This window comes from Haliotis rubra, unplaced genomic scaffold (genome assembly GCF_003918875.1).
Source record: "Haliotis rubra isolate DU_JTF1 unplaced genomic scaffold, ASM391887v1 Scf396, whole genome shotgun sequence".
Lineage (NCBI taxonomy): Eukaryota > Metazoa > Mollusca > Gastropoda > Lepetellida > Haliotidae > Haliotis > Haliotis rubra.
In genome coordinates, this window is record NW_025767075.1 from 528331 (window position 1) to 546335 (window position 18005).

At 39.3% G+C, this 18005-nt stretch overlaps 1 protein-coding gene across 2 annotated transcripts in view; it reads right to left on the reverse strand.

Annotated features, from left to right (window-relative positions):
• The window catches only part of LOC124286947 (DDB1- and CUL4-associated factor 8-like), a 34361-nt gene extending 16449 nt beyond the window's left edge, over window positions 1-17912 (reverse strand). The window contains exons 1-6 of one of the 2 annotated variants that reach the window (XM_046723404.1): window positions 17821-17912; window positions 17019-17549; window positions 16542-16904; window positions 10311-10420; window positions 7270-7410; window positions 6807-6901 (exon numbers count right to left, since the gene is read on the reverse strand). In XM_046723404.1, coding sequence (XP_046579360.1) covers window positions 6807-6901; window positions 7270-7410; window positions 10311-10420; window positions 16542-16904; window positions 17019-17415 — 1106 coding nt within the window. In that variant the 5' untranslated portion in view covers window positions 17416-17549; window positions 17821-17912. Of the gene's footprint in view, window positions 1-6806; window positions 6902-7269; window positions 7411-10310; window positions 10421-16541; window positions 17550-17820 lie in introns of both variants that reach the window. The other variant, XM_046723401.1, reaches the window with a different exon arrangement.
• Window positions 17913-18005: the final 93 nt, after the last annotated feature.

The window sequence follows — 18005 nt, forward strand, 5'->3', positions numbered from 1 at the left end:
TACACCGACACAGGTTGCCAATTTCAATAAGAAATCCAAGCGGAGATATGAGACAAATCTCAAATCCACCTAAATGGCAGTTCAAATATGTAATTTTTTGAGTAAAATTGATATTTTATACTTATCCTGACTCATGCTCTTTTTGCTTGTCTCCTTCCTCTTGCGAACATAGTGGAACACTTGTATCTCCCTAATTGAAGTTCCCTTCAATGTAAAATCACTAATTAGTACACCACGAGTTACCTCCCTTCTACAAGCGCGGGAACGAGGGCGCCACCTCTACCCATGTGCCTCACTCTCTCCTCATATACTGAGCCCAACATTTGAATTTACAGGGAAATCCAAAGTGTTATTTGGGGAGGATGGGAGGGCTGACCTCATGAGTCAGGATAAGTATAAAATATCAATTTTACTCAAAAAATTACATATTTTCCTTATCCTGACTCATGCTCTTTGCTTGTAGAATCCAACAGAAGGAGGTGGGAATATATAATACTTTGGATTTTAATAATTAGTGATTTGAACTGTGATGATTGTAATAACCCTATGGGAACTTCATAAAGGCACTGAATTGATGAATTCCTGCTGCTAACTTATCAGCTGCCATATAAAGGTTATTACAATGTACTTATTATGATAAAGTATATATAACATTAATACAATGCTTAAGACTAATAGACTTAAGCTTGTTAATATCTTAGTATAAACTCCTTAGAGTTTGTTAGCTAAATTACTTTAAAATATAAACATAGTACTAAGCTTAAGATATGATTAAACTTAAGCTAATTATATAATAGCAAAACTCTTTTTAGAGTTTGTTAGTTAATGTACTTATATGATATAGACATAGTGCTGAGCTTAAGATATGAATAAGCTTAGCTACCTATATAATAGCAAAACTCTGTAGAGTTTGTTAGCTAATATTTTTACAATATGAGTATAGTACTGTGCTTAAGATATAATTAACTCAAGCTACATATATAATAGCCAAAACTCTGTAGAGTTTATTAGCTTATAGATTTATAATGTAACCATAGTACTAAGCTTAAGATAAGATTAGACTTAAGCTAAATGTATATAGCAAAAAAACTCCTTAGAGTTTATTAACTAATATACTTTTATGTTATAACCATAGTACTGAGCTTAAGATATAATTAAACTTAAGCTATATATATAATAGCAAAACTCCGTAGAGCTTTGTTAGCTAATACATTTTATAATGTAACCATACTGCTTAAGATATGATGAAACTTAAGCTAATTGTATAATAGCAAAAAACCCTTTAGAGTTTGTTAGCTAAAATACTTATATGATATAAACCTAGTATTGAGTTTATGAAGGAAACCTTAAGCTACATATATAATAGCAAACACTCCGTAGAGTTTGTTAGCTAATATACTTATATGATATAAACATAGTATTGAGCTTAAGATTTGAAGGAAAACTTAAGCTACATATATAATAGCAAAAACTCCGTAGAGTTTGTTAGCTAATACAAGTTATAATGTAACCATAAAGTTTAAATTATGATGAAACTTAAGCCAAATATATAATAGCAAAAAACTCTTTTAGAGTTTTGATAGCTAATATACCTATATGATATAAACATAGTATTGAGCTTAAGATATGAATAAGCTTAAGTTACATATATAATAGTAAAAAACTCCGTAGAGTTTGTTAGCTAATACATGTTATAATGTAACCATATTGCTTAAGATATGATGAGCCTTAAGCCAAATAGCAAAAACTCTTTAGAGTTTGTTAGCTAATATACTGATATGATATAAACATAGTACTGAGCTTAAGATATGAATAAGCTTAAGCTACCTATATAATAGCCCAAACTCTGTAGAGTTGTTAGCTTATATATTTTTACAATCTGAGTATAGTACTATGCTTAAGATATAATTAAGTTAAGGTAAATATATAATAACCAACTCTGTAGAGTTGTTAACTTATATATTGTATGATGTAATAATCATAGTACTGTGATGATAAAAAGAACTTAAGCAAATTATATATAGCATGTAGCTATTTAGTACTGTTATAAGATAAGTAGAAATCTGTAAGATTGACTTATCTTCTCGAGGAACTGTCAACTGTTGTCGCGAGGACCATGGGATCGAATTGGTGGATACCCAGAGGCGTCCTCGGTGATGATATCTCTCAGATAATGGTTGGCAACCACCATATCGGATCTCAGAAAATAAACCCTCCATTATTTCAAATAATATTGTGTAGATCAATTGTAGAAGTTAGCGCTCTAATATCATGAGTATTAAAAGCTCATGGAGGGTCGGATTGGGTCCATCCGTCTTGTATGCACGTAGTATGACAGTTCTGATCCAAGCGGAGATATAGTGCGTGAGATTTCATTCTGCATAAGTTGATGATAGAGGAAATAATCTATTGTATTATTCCCTTCTGTTTGTTTCGGTGGAGATAAATTTACAGTGCTCTTGCTGGCCATCGTGATAGAATCATCGTATCATGGAGTCCAAGTATGTCATCCAGGCGTGTTCATAAACCTCACTTGTGAGGTGTTGAACACTATATTCAGATCCCCAAGTTGGAGGGTGAAACTTCCGTTTAATTCTCCAATCAGAAAGTTTAAGTAGGTTTACTAACCATCTAGTTGTGTTAGTAGCTTGATGATAAAATTCAGCTGTAGTCTGAGGCGCTGTGGATTTAGATCCACTTGTATCCCGTCGTCTAGGTTATTAGCTGCGAAGTCCTTGGCGATGTAGGTGCACAACCAGGTGTGTCTGTCCTCGTTGAACTTTATGTAAAATTGCCTGACTGCCGTGCCTCGTCCTAACTTGACAGGGGAGGTCTCTAACCTGAAGAAGGCAGCCCAATCATGAAGGTTCAGATTAACTGGACTGTAAGGAGGCTTGCTCGTTCACTGATATATAGTTGTCACTTGTAGCGTAAGTCTTGAACTGTGAACTAAGATCGACCTCTCGTGGAGTCGTTGTCCAACAGCGGTCCAATCAGAACAAGGCATTTTGATTCTGTAGAATACCAGCTGTGATGTCACCGGTGTAGCAGGAAAAACCTTGTATAAAATCTTGCCGTCGTTGATATTAGCATAATCGTCGGTCTTCACGTAAGCTTCGAAGTTACCCGAGTGACCCACGTGTTTGAGGTTAAAGGTACTTGCCTTGTGAAACCTCGGTAGCGAAATACCTCGCTCTGTAATATTAATGCTGGGTAGGTTATTTTCCTGGCTGTGCGTGAATGTAACTTCAGTTTTGAATATAATTCCGACTTCCTTATATAAAGGTACAATAAACTTGCAAGTTGTCAGCTTGTAGACTGTATACATGAATGTATCGTCATAATTGTAGAATTAAAGCTGAACTTGTACATATTTCTTCTCAGAAACTTTGGCGATTATGAGTTATACTCGCTGTAACAAGGCTGCTGTTCAATTTCGATATTGAATTGTCTGCAGATCTGCGTAATGGTCGCATGTAGATAATCGTATCGTAGTCGGGATTGCATATTCTAGCAATCTATCACGGAAAGGTTGATTTCTGTGAAGATCTATGCACAGCGTCGTTGATTAATTAATATAGCGGCGTTTTGTGTTGTAAATAGCCTGTGCAATTGTCTTCGCGTAGGCTTATAGGCGGCATATGGCATACAGTTGATAGACAACTTATCGCGATGTCTTGAGCGGACTGACAGTAGCTATATATGATGAGTGGCTAATATATGGAGACCTTGGAGGAGAATTCCTCGGTGGGCCGGAGACTTCATGAAGCTCTCGAAGTATCCATTCTAGATTTCCTGTGTGAGGTAGACTTGGAGCCACTTAGCCTTAGCGACCCAGCGAAGCGAAGGTATCGAAATCAGAAGCCCGATCAGTATATATATAATATATGGCGCTTGCTTTGAGCGACCTCTGTGTTCAACAGGAGTGAGTGAGTGAGTGTTTTTGTTTTACCCCACTCAACAATATGTGGGGTCGGTGAAGCGCTTCTCCTCCGTGGCGTCCCTTGTAACTGGTGAGGCTCTAGCTCCTTGGCGGAGGTGGCCTGGGACTTCCTTAGCGAAGTGTCTAGAATCCGATCAATATATGGCGTTAGCTTCATACAGGGTGTGGTTCTTGCTGGTTCTGCATAAGTAGAGCCGAGTAGATCATCCTATCATCTTCAGAAGTCGTGTCCACGAAATCTGGTGATAAGAATCTCATTGATCGTTCTAGATCTATTAATGCCAAGAACATCACGCCTCTGGCGTTTGAACTGTTATGGCTTTATGGTAGGCTGTGTCCACATACTGTGGCACCGCGGCAATCGAGTCGATCGAGGAGGTAAGGTGATGGCGTCTGCCTCGTCTTCCTTTATCAGGTATGTCTGCGCCCGAGTTGCCACTCTTGGAAGGTGAAGAGAGATCTAGGTTGTTTACCATCCAATATCGTATCTCAGCGTCTGAGAAAATGATGCCTCCATCATTTTCTATCCCAACATCGCTGATGAGATGTTGATGCTCTTCTGATGGTGGACTGTGTATTTCTATCTCTATGTCGGGTGGCCTTCGGGGAGACCTGACTGTAGACTTATTGTGCAGAACTTGTGTGGTGACCTGTGAGGCGATCGGCGTGGTGATGTGCGAAGAGATCGGCGCGGTTAACGGCGGCGGAGATCGTGTTGGTGATCTCGTCTATGGGTTGACCTTCTCGGAGACCTGTGAGGAGAATGTTGATAGCCGAAGCTCTTGTGTAGTCAGGTGTCGCCAGCGAAGAAGGCCTTAGAAGCTTCCTCTCGTCCGGTCCTGGGGAGCGGCGATTTGACCAGCGAAGGCTTCCGTGAGGTCTGATGGTCTGAGTCGCATCTAAGGATGAAGCGAGGAAGGTGATGATCTATCCCGCCAGCGAAGGCCTTCGCGAAGAGCTGTACATCTGGGTCCGCCGTGGAGGTGGTCTGTGACTTCCTTAGCGAAGGTGGCTTCGTCGTGGCTGTTGCGCTGATGGGGGTGCCTCTGGGGTGTCGTCTGCGTTGGAACCTTGAGGCTCAGGCCTTAGGCTGGCTGCTTCCCAGTCTGTAGTGGCCCTCCATCATGATCATGATTTGCGCAACAGTTCATCTGGGATGGTCTCGCGGCAATTAGTCGGTGCCCTCTGCGATGTTAGCGGCGGGGCCCTCAGGGAAGTCGTCTGGCGTCAGTGTAGAGACCTCAGGCTGCATGGCGATCTCTGTTGATGTCACTGTAGCTGTCTCCGGTCGCTTCTTGTATGCGTCGGGGGATGATGATCGGCTGATCATCGTAGAGGCCCAGTTCAGCAGCTGGAACAATCTCGGTTGAGAAAGTCCTAGTAGACTTCGTTGATTTCCCCTCAGAGGTCGACGCTGCCCTGGGGGTGCGAAGTCTGCGTTGAGTGTTGGTAGTGACGGGACCCTCAGGAAGATCATAGAATATCAGCGTTGGTACATCAGGCTGCATGTTGATCTGCGCTGACATCACTGTTGTCGACATCGGTCATACTTTTGATGTACATCAGGTATGATGATTGGCTGATCATCATACAGGCCCAAATCTGCGACGGGAACAATCTCGGCTGAGAAAGTTCAAGTAGACTTCGTTGATTTCCCCTCAGAGGTCGCGTTGAGATGCAGTAGAAACCCTCTAGTCTTCGGCTGTCTTGATGGGATGTCTGGGGAAGCAGGACGCTTCTTGGAGGCGGCGGACTCCGCGCCTCTCTACCACTCTAGCGGAACACCAGGCGGGGAGGGTCGACCAACAGCAGTAGACTGGCGAGGGTTCAGGTGTATCAGTCATCGCTAGACTCTGCATCTGCTGACCTATCTGCTGCGTGGCTCAAAAGCATAAAGTAATTATTTATTAAAGGTAGAATTGGATAAATTAGTATCGCAACTGCAAGCGTGAATCACATGAAACATGGCGCAGTACAGCTAGGGCATATTAAATGCGGATCAGCAGCAGAATAAAAGCGTAATGTGCAACAGTACAGAATTTTTATCAACGTAATCCACTGCAACAACAGCGGCGTCCGTGCATAAACAGTAGAAACACGACTAAATATCAATATATAATTGTTGAAAGATACTAGCTAAACCTCTATAGATCTCTATACGAGGTAACTAACTAAATATAATCAAAGGATATAGTGTGTCGGGAGACACAGGCGCTCTCACGTCCAGCTCACTGGGCAAGGAAGGAGAGAGTGAGGCACATGGGTAGAGGTGGCGCCCTCGTTCCCGAGCTTGTGGAAGGGAGGTAACTCGTGGTGTACTAATTAGTGATTTTACATTGAAGGGAACTTCAATTAGGGAGATACAAGTGTTCCACTATGTTCGCAAGAGGAAGGAGACAAGCAAAAAGAGCATGAGTCAGGATAAGGAAAAATATATGATACTGCCATCTTCTCCCAGTCTTGTGCACTGTTGCTTGGACAACTAGTGAGAAGCAGAAGATTAATCAGTTTTTTTATTTCATGCTTCTTGTGTCATGTCACAGTCAGCAACACATCACCTTCGTAGGTCAGAGGCATCAAGAACAAACAACAAGTGTGAACACCACCTGGCCATTCCACTTGGTGCCGGGGCCAATACTGGTTGTCTACATGAGTGATTCTGTCAAGGAAAGATGGACTGACTGAGTTTAGTTTTACGCCGCTTTTAGCAATATTCCAGCAATATCACGGCGGGGGACACCAGAAATGGGCTTAACACATTGTGCCAATGTGGGGAATCGAACCCGGGCCTTCGGCGTGACGAGACAACGCTTTAACCACTAGGCTACCCCACCGCCCCAAGGAAAGATGGAAGCCAACCTACTTGTTCGGCTTGTCCTGTCTCAGATCCATCTCGTATGTCATTGCATCCTCCCCACAGCTGAGAAACAAGTGAGGTGAATCAAACTCCAGGGCCAGCTGCACAAACATACAATAATCTGGTTAACAGCAAGGACAGAAACGTCTTGTTTTCAGCTGTACGACAAGGAACATATTACTAGGATGAGCCGCGTCCATTGGAATGCCAACAGGTAGAATATGTTTTAGAAATCTTTGGAATCGGTCAGTCTGATTTCAAATGAGCTACATAACAAGCATGTTTAAGACTTCTTTGTTTCATCTGTTTGTGCTGAAGCACATTCATCAGAGGCTTCATACAAGAATATAGTCAAAAGTTTTCTTTGACATTTCTGAGAGTACCCTTATGGGATCTTAAGTGTATCATGTACAAGCAATACACTCAGCTTGGAATCACTGGAGGGTCGAGGTCACTATATGTCCTTTACCTTGTGTGCTGCCCCCTTGTGTTGGGCCAGCTTCTTGGTGCCCTTGCACACACCAGTCAGAGATAACTCTGCCAGCCTCACTTGCCCATCTCGTGCACAGCTCACAACGTGACAGTCACCACTATATGGCATGAACTTTGCCTGCAACAGTCAGCGTGATCCAGTGTCAACAACAACAATAAAGGCTGGGGACAGGAATAAAAGAGCCTCTTTTCAGATACATATTTTTTAATTTGAGGATAACTTAAGGACAACGATGTCCTCACTTCAGTTTTCAAAACAAGAGATACTTCATAAAATTTTAATAGTTATTTAGATTTTCTGTGTGCTAATTAATCACTGGTTTATACACTAACCAGGGCTCCAGATAAGGGCCGTATCGGAGAATGTATGGATACAAAATATGCACGATACGGTAGGAAATAATTTAGAAAACGTAGCAGATACGCACCACAGCAGTGGTGTACGGTCTTAGAATCATTTACAGATGTATTTATCTGAAAAATGATTGTTTTATTGTTTATTGACCTGTTTACACAAGAGTAGCAATGTTGTGGTGCATATATGAAACGAAAAACAAGAGTACTGGTACTCCATTAAATTCCATTCAGTACTCTAAATGTACTCTTAGGTTTTCCAGTACTCGTATATTGAACAAATAAGGAGTACGTACTCCTGACGTTGAAAAATTATCTGGAGCCCTGATAACACAATGTAACAATATGACCACAGTAAGAGTGCATGTGATGAATACCAACCTTTCTTTCACTGCTGACTATTTTGTGGTAAATTGTACACTTCTGTCTACCAAGGGTCAAGAGACATTTCATACAGAATGTATACTGTTGACCATCAAGGTGTCTTCAATATTCAAACAAATGTCTGTTTCCCTATCTTCAAGAAACAGTGACAAGGTTACCAGAGGTAACCGGAGGACAGGGATTGTTCATTATTGTGTCATGTACCTGTACGCTACTGCAGGGGTGGAAATTACCCATTGCCTGATGTCCGAGTCCAGTGTTTTTTTAATTTGTATATCACACTGTACCGGTGTCCAGTTGACTTTCCAATGTTAATAATGTTATTTATTTCAAAAATCAATAAGAAAGCGGCCAGTATAGTGGGAAAATTATTAGGGCAAGTGATTTTACATTGCCACTGTACCGATTTCAAAAATCAATTTTAAAGTTATTTCCACCCCTGATACCTGTACGCTACTGTCAGTGTTGCACCCAGAATTTCCTAATGGGGTAAACACATTACATATATGATATAATTATGATCATAACCATGAGATCAATAATCACAATTCAGAGTGAAATGTACATTATGTAGGCTTCAGTTTGATTTAACCTTCTGTGACATGTTTTCAGAACATTAATGAAGATGAATTAAATGTGAAATATCAGGCACTGAGAAATCTTGCTGTACATATATTTCCTTATCTTCACAAGGCAAGAAGGTTAACTAGCTATAACCATCCTGTACCCACCCTAACTGACCCGGTGTATCATGTGACAGAGTAATGTTCATCCACTATGCAAAAACATACAGAACGGGCAAAGAAAAATACATATTGCATCCTCAGACACTCCCAATAATATTCACTCACTTCTTGACAAGAAACACATACTGGTAGTTACTGTAGTTGAAGTAATTATTTAATCTTACAGTACTGAACATTGAACAATACACCAGTTCATTCACATGACCCTTGCAATTCCCTGGTTTTATAGCTGAAGTAGGCTGGAACATTGGACGTATATTTGGTGAGACTAAAGAGTCAAAGCATAAGAAAGTGACATCCACTTTGTAAACATGGTGACTGACATGCAGGATTTGCAAAAGTTGTGCAATGCCAAAATGACATCAACAGACTTTTTCCAAGTCTTTTCCTTTATTTAAACATCTGCAGGTGATTTCAAGTATTTTGAAAGGTAGGACCTGCTTCATTACAATATGGATCTTGATTATTAATCAAATTTTATTGACTGGACTCTGCTAAGTTGTTTCAAACAAAACCTAGTTACATAAGAGGTGGATTCACGTTTGATTGAAGGGAGGGACATAGAAAGAAATAACTCAATGGTGGCGCTCATACTGAGCCATTGATTTCCAACCTCTGACAGCCAGGATGGAACCTTGAAATTAACAGTGATTTGACCCCCTTGCCTGGGGAGGATTGTTGTATAGACACATCTCCATTCTTCTTAGTTTTATGGAAATGTTTCACTATCACAAGAACACTATCCACTAACCTGCTCCAACAAAGATACCAGTCAAGAAATGTCCTGATGGGGAGCCTAGAATCTGTATTACAGATAGAATACTTAATAATTCACTATAGTCTGTTTGCAGTGAAAACGTACCGATGAATTTCACTCAAAACAAAAAAAGTAAATCAATTAAAGCGAAATTAAGATTGCCAATCCTCATAATTTTACCTTGCCAATTGAACATTCAAATCTCAGAATTTTATTCAACTTAGGATAAAAGTTGTTTAACAAGCGATGATAGTTTCAAATCGCTATTATTGGTTTGTATTACAAGGGGGTATGCACATTAGATGAAACACTGAGAACAAGTAGGGCTGGTCTAAGTTAACGCTCATCACGTACCGCACATGCATTTGTTTCACTGTTCCATCTACTGCGCTTACCCCCTTGTAATACAAACCAATAATAGCGAAGGCCGTTTAAGATGTACTTATACGTTTTACTTATCTTAAGACGCCCAGCATGTCCATCCACATGATTTAACATCTGTAACTCTGGTTATGTTTTTTGGAAAATTTCTTTCTTTGAATGTTTATCATAGCGGGAAGTATTTACTTTTCCAAAAAAAGACAAAAACGCCTGATTACTTGGTGCCTGAATAACAGTAATCTCCCTGCTGTTGTTGCTTTGGAGCTGCCTAGCAACAAATCTCTTTGTAAACAAGGCCAGCTTGACAACATAGATATTCACACAAGGGCCTTCAGCATCACAGACACTTCAGCCAGGAGGTGACAGAACAACCCAGTAATCTGTACTAGTGTTTACCTGAAAGACATTGCTCCGATGGCCGCTGTCATATACAAGGGCCGGTCGATTCCTGAGCCAGTTCCACAGCACTATGTTGAGATCATCAGACCCACTTGCCAGCAGTGTGCCTTCAGTCAGAAACAACAACAGTATAACTAACGTGGCTTCCACCCTGGACTTGTCCATGAAGCCACCTACCCAATTACTTTCATTATCATACACAAACACATGTGGTTATTTGTTGTGGTGCATAGAGAGCTTCATTACTCAATCTACAGTGCAGGGACAGATAATTAGAATAGGGTCAATTCAGTGATCAACATCATGAGCACTAGTGGTGGTCCGATTAATTGAAATAATCAAAGATTGGTCGCAGTGACTAAACGACCAAGCAATCGAACATGTTTTCTCATAATCGAACGCAACCAATCTTGGAACACTTGTTTGCATCAACAATATTTTTCACAAGGTTGCTTTTGTATGTGTCATTAAATTTACATTTCATAAGCACAACAAGCTCGTTCCAAGTCATGATTGAATTTATCTTAAAGAATCCAGGAAATCTGTGTTCCTAACATACTAATAATCCTTTAAATATGCAAAATTTGCAAATGGATTTTGTTTAATTTGCAAAAAACCCAAATTACTACATGTTTTTTCTTTATTTTTTACAAAGACAACAGGAACATTTGATAAATGACGCTAACCAATTATTTTCGATGATTGATCGGTTGTAGTGGACCAATCATCAATTATGAGATTTTAACCAATTCCCAGCACTAATGAGCACTGATTTACACCACTGGCATATGATGACACATGTCAACCAAGTCAGGGAGTCTGACCACCCAATGCCATTAGATGTCTCGTACGACACGCATGGGTTGCTGAAGACTTATTCTAACGGGGATCTTCACGAGTTACCAATTGAAAAAGAAGCCAACAATATTTTCGAAAATAGACATAAAGCAAACTAGAGATTGAAACAAAACAACTAAAACAAGCCTTTAGAGAAGACTTGGGGAGGAGTAACATTGCCACTACCATGGTCACAACTTATAAATGTCAACCTCACAAACCTCTGAAGGAACCTTATAAGATTCAAATAAGTGTGAGAATTTACATGGCAGTAGGTATTTTCCTGTGTATATTAGCGAGTATTTAAAGAAAAACAGAAGAAGTGTCAAAGGTGTACATAACTGCCAAGAAAGGGCTTGTTCTGGCCCCATCATCAGGTAAACTGAACAGTAACTGTTAATTCACAAAAGATGTCATTTACTGCAAAATTAATGGATCAATTTAGAACTGTGCAGATACTTATACAAAATTGTTGATTGAATTAGAAATGTACAGAGGCGTATTTATAAATGTATAGAATGTAAAAGTAATACTAATAGCAGTGTATACATAGAAATTAAGCTTTATACATGGGAACAGTGGACGCAGGTAGGGTATTGTCTTATTGTTTTATGTACCATGCATTTTGGGAGGTAGACACCCTGGTCCCTGTTTATTGCTGGTTTTGTGCGTTTGATGAAGATAGCCTCAATCAACTTGCGTTTCGCCAGTCACTGATATTTTTGAGAGGACTTCAGTTTCCCAGTCAATTTCATGATCGGGGATTAATCATAATGTGTTCAGAAACTGCAGATTTCAGATCTGATTTGTCCACTGAAGTTTTGTGTTCTTTCACACGTGTAGCTACTGGTCTGCCTGTCTCACCAATGTAGATGTCACCACAGTCACATTTCAGTTTTTATACACACAGCCTTTTAGGGTTGGATATAAGCGTGATTGCCCCTTACCATTTGTATCTGCACAGTTCTAAATTGATCCATTAATTTTGCAGTAAATGACATCTTATATATTCATAATAACATGTATTCTATTAGCCATGTCATCTGTATCTATTGACCACGTCATAAGCATTGTGGCGTCACGGCCAGAGTTAACAGTTACTGTTCAGTTTACCTGATGATGGGGCCAGAACAAGCCCTGAAACGTTGTACTCGAGAATAAAAAGAAGATGTAACCCAGAAAAATCTCTATGTTCATCAAATATCATCTTCTAAAATGCCAATCAAGCATCTGATTGAAAATTGTTTAGTACATTGCTGTTTTGAGTCGAGATAAATTTCTTAACGTAAAACCCTAACAAATACAAACTTGTTTACAGTTTTATAAGTGATCGACAATCCAGTGCACTTATTTTAGTAAAATCAATAAAAGAAAGAAAGAAAATTGTCTGGGCTGTTATTTTTCAAGATGCAAATCAAGGGAATTTGTATAAATAATTCAAAAAATATTGAACCACATTAGGCATTTAAGCAGTTTAAGAGTGATTAGTTAGGTTGAAAAAGCAAACATGTTTTCAACAACTGCACTGCTGCACTTTCATGTACAATTCATAGATAAACACTGCTAAAATGGTGAGGAGTAAGGTGGTTCCTCATGAATAGCTCTTGTGGGCTCAATGGTTGAAAAAGAGGATAAAAACATACAGTTTTGATATTCATATACTCATGAGCAGAGCCTAGTTTTCACTAAAAGTTTTTTTAACATGAGTTGTGATGAATCTACATGATCTAGACACAGGTCCTTGTGTCTTTTCGAGGATCAAAGATTAGAAATAATTTTATTCTTTGTTGTTGTGCAGACCTATCGTCATCCATTTGTGAGTACATCATTTATTTGAGGATCAAAATCAACTTTCAATCAACTTGCAGAAATAACAATAAACAATTGGTAGATGTCATGAGTGGTGGCCAAGAGGCTAATCATCCATGATTATGTTTACATGAAGTTTTAATCAATTGCATGCGATGGTACCGAAGTGTCCGGCCTTGTCATAATGTATTGTACTGAGAAGCATTTCCATTCAGGGGTCATCTCAAAAACATTTTTTTAAAATCTTCAATCCTCACAAAGACTCGATAGCCTGTGAATCTAGACCATAACCAGACATCTTTGGCAAAGGAAAATCCATAATGTCCTATATATTTCACTCTCAAAGGCCCCATGTGTTTCCGATAAATCCCCAGAAATATATACTGATTGCTCATACATTTTGAAGGTAAGAGTGTTTCTTTGATACTTCCCCTCACTGACAAATGCCTTCACAATGCAGAATATTAATCAATTCAAGCTGATGAATTGTATGACATTTCCATGACGAAAAAACCTGCCTTGCACAAAAGTAGTTGTTTGTTCATTTCTATTCTCAAAGACTTTGTAAATACTGATGGAGATATTGCATAAAATATGCTTTGGTTTTGCATACCCTATATATATATGAAGGTCCCTCGAATTTTAAAGCAGAAAAGACCCCGATCATCCTGTGCCTAGATCCATCAATGCACTAGACAAGCAGGGTTTTATGCAATGCACAATGTGCATCCAGTACACACTAACTGAAAAGTTTACAGAAAATTACACATTGCATCTTGAGTGACGCACAATAATATTCACTAACCAAATTCTTGACAAGAAATATAAAACTTCAGCAATCAAACAAATGATTAAATCTGTCATTAAAGTACTCTGCAGCATTTGATTGCTATGTAATAGGGCTGCGCAATATAACCGGTTTACAGGTATTTACCGGTTCAGACATGGAAACGATATGTTTTGCGATATGCTGATCGAAAACCGGTATTTTGACATGCATTCGGAAAACTTCGTAACACTCGGAAATCTTCGGATATTTCCGTTTTTTAAATTGTTCCTTTCCTTGTTTCATTTGTGCCAAACATTATTTACATTTATATTTTGCCATGATTAAAAGTTTTCTTAAAGCCTAATCAAGCATTGTGATTTTGCTTTACAAATCAAGCATTAACTCGATTATAAGTATTTTTTTTGTTAAAAATAATTCTTGAAATATATTGCAATACATATCGCAATACATGCTTTCGCATCGCAATATGAAAATTCCCTGCAATACCCATCCCTACTATGTAAACGAGACCCTTATATCTCCAACATGTAACATTATTTTGTAGGTGAAAACCCTGGACATGGTGATGGAAAGATTTCCTTCCACAGACACTGCTTACAATTAACTGAAAGCTTTATCCGTACATATTTTTTACTATTGTTTGTTTCAACACAGTCAAACTGTAGTGCAAAGAGGGTTGCGAAACAGAGAGACAAATGACCAGTCTTCCTATATGCGAGTGAAGCGAGCAAAATTTGTTTGATGTCAAACTATAATATTGCCACTGTGGAGGAACAGGAGAGTTAACTAAACATACTTGTTCAATCACATATCCACCATATGGAAAGTTCGCAGGAGACAATCATCCTTACCTCCCTTGCTTTCATTCACTATGTCAGAAGTGTTGTTTTTTAGAATACATGTTACGAAATTTCTAACAATAACGATGGCAGATAAGATAAATATTCTTCAACAGTTTAATGGTAAAATTAGGCAATATGATATTTCTTTTTAATTTCTGCTTACTCTTGTTCCTTCACTTCGTTGAACCGGAAGCTGGAAGGGGTGATCATGGTAATGGAGGCCAAGAACGATTTGATATGCCACAAGTGGCGCTTAAATGTTGAATGAAATATATTTTACGTGAGTAGGTATTAAATATGAGCTTGGAAATCTGAGAGCACAACCCTGTGATGAAATGGTTGTCTACCTTTGATGGTGGCAAATTTTATTTTGACATTGAGACTATTTTTCAATCTGAAGCGAGAGAAGTATGTTACCAACCTTTGTTCACACATAGGATGACTGGTCATTTTTCTCTGTTGCGCAACACTATTTGTGCTACAGTTTGCGTGTGGTTCCAGATATCAGTCATGTTTTACACAAACACTTTAAAATACTTCTACCCAGGGCTAATGACTTATACAAATTCTGAGGAAGGGATAACAGACAGAATTTCTACCTCCATCTTAAATATTCCAAGACACAGCACTGCATTTCACAGTGTTTGTTATGGGAACAAATCAGTTTAAATTATCTACTGATCAGATTTTGAAAAGTTGCATGGAATTTCCTTTGTAACAATACGATGGACACTTACATCATGTCACTGTCAGTCTATTGGCAAGACTTCCGCCCATATCCCCCTTAATTTTAACGATAAAGAAAAAAACAAACTCTGAGTGGCATTTTCAGAAGTTGGATGTATCTTTCAGTATGTTCAGATACAATTAAAGAAACACGTTAAAATTCATCCTGATGCTGGACGAGGATATATGTATATATTTTCTGGTGATATAATTTGACAAGAATGAAATATAAGGGGGGATACGGGCGGAAGTCTTTCCAGTCTATTTTCAACTAGTTTATTACCAAGCTTCTTTGTAATGACTGAGCAATTCTCCAAGAATGTCAAATTAAGCTTACATGTCTTTTTAGAAGTTTGGGAAGAGCCATGGCATGAATAGTGGGCATGAGTAACGAGTTTGGGGCCATGGTTTCACGGGATGCAGAAATGTGCTTCTGATTTACCAAATTCTTGAAAAGGAACATAGGTCCTATGGTTATAGTCACTTGCAGTTTAGTACACTACAGTAATACACTTTTTCACAGTACCCTCATATATCATACATGTACGTCCTGCTGAAATTTATTGTCAGGAGTTGCTCTAGTTGGATTTGGAACCCCAGTTTTGTAAAGCTAGGTAAAAACCTGAAGGGTATACAGTCAAATCCCGATGAGTCGAATGCCTGGGCGACCGAATATTATGCATAACTCGAAGTACCTGTCGGTCCCGACCATTCCCTGTTATAGTTGTCATCATTTGAATACCGGCTACACGAATTCGTCTCATAAATACACACGATGACTCGAGAAGGAAATTTGGTCCCATGAGATTAAAACAACAGCAATCTTGTATACATAAGCCGAAGTCAGTCAATGAGAAGTTGATTGGTGTAGCAAACTGATCCAATTAACAAACCAGCCCGGCTCACACCTTTCCGCCATTGACGGGTGAGTTCAAATGGCAGATTAGTGATTTTTTACGGAAATCACTGTCTGTGCTAATCAGACAGGAACTGATAAGGTGTCCCTATTAGTGATATGGAAATCATTAGATAAACAAATGCTTAGGCGGAGGAATTAGGACTGGATCATCTTTTTTTCTACCCTCATAGACATACCTATGTCTTGAATACATTGATAAGTCGAATTTATTACTTGGTCCTCAGCGATTCGACTCATCGGGATTTGACTGTATTTGCAATGTGTATCATAAAAGAAAGCAAAACAATAAGTGCTGAAAGAGTTACCGATTCTGTTGAAGTGTAAAGCATTGACACATCCCTCGTGATATTCCATCCTATACTGTAACTTTAGTCTTTGTACCATTTGAAGACTAGCATGAATCTTCTCACGAAATAAGGATGGAGGTGATCTATTGGTGTAGCCATTTTCCCGATCACGCAAGTCTGACACAGCTCGCCATTTATGACGCGGTCTGATACCATCATCATCAATGTCCATTTCATCCTCACTTTCAGACTCAGATTCTTTCTTCTTGCTGGTGTCGGCAGTTTCATTATCACTGTCTTCAGAGTCACTTGATGATGAATTGCTACGTTCATGCCTTCGTTTCCGTGTTCCGGGGGATCCGGTGTTAGTTTCAGAGTCATCTGCAACAATATTTGTATCACTGACATCATGACTTGGACTAGCAATGGGTGACTCAGTCATATTGGAAGTAGCAACATTTTCACTATCATCGGTGTCATTACAATCACGCATACCTGTGCTTTCGGATGAATCAATGCCAACATCTGAAGTTTCATCAGATTTAGCTTTCACATCTTCCCATTTGACATCACTAACCGATTCACTTTGTGAACAAGCCGCACTGTCATTCAGAGATTCACTGCACTCTGCATCTGACATCTCTTTCGCACTTGTAGTTGGTGACTTCTCCATGTCAATTCCACTGTCATCTTTCTTCAGAGTTCCTAGCGTGAAGTTGTCCCTCGATGTCATGCTGGACTCTGACAAATCATCGCTTGTGGTTGATGTTGGGAGGTTGGATTTGTCGTCAAACTCAACAAAATCGTTCTTGCTCCCTGAGCCACTGCACAGTCCATTTCCTTCTATGTTGTTGTTTGTGCTTGAAACCTCCTGATCTGATGCTTCTGCCATCTTGCAAGATGTTGCAAGACACTTATCAAGACGATTGGATCAACTAATTGGAGACGACGAACGCGATCTCCCTTTGGTTTCCTTTATGTTTTTAAAATATTGCAACTGTCATGATGCCCCGATGATCTCATGCTCTGAAATGCAGAAAGACAAGGTACCGCTGAGCCCATAAACATTAATTTGAAGTGCAAACACTGAATTATATGTGTAGGTAGGTTAGGCGTCTTGAGTGATCAAGCGGCCATATTGGGACATGAATTTACATCCAATAACAAGTTACATGGACCAAAATGTCAAAATAAACAAAACGTTATTGGCTATACTGTCAATGACATTACATGAAATGAAAGGCTAGACCGTGTCTTGTGATGTATTGTTATTAACGAGCGAGAGGTACACGCACACCAATTTATCTCCGACGAACTGCGCAAAGCGTTCTCAGGAAATGTTTCGAAGCTTTCTCAGCTGTGTCGAGATAATCCTTGTTTTCGTCTCGCATTTGGGCAGTGAATGAGAAACCACGAGGCGATTGGTCAAAATTTTACACTCCAATGAAGATAAAATTATCCCGGTTGTGTATGTATTATTGC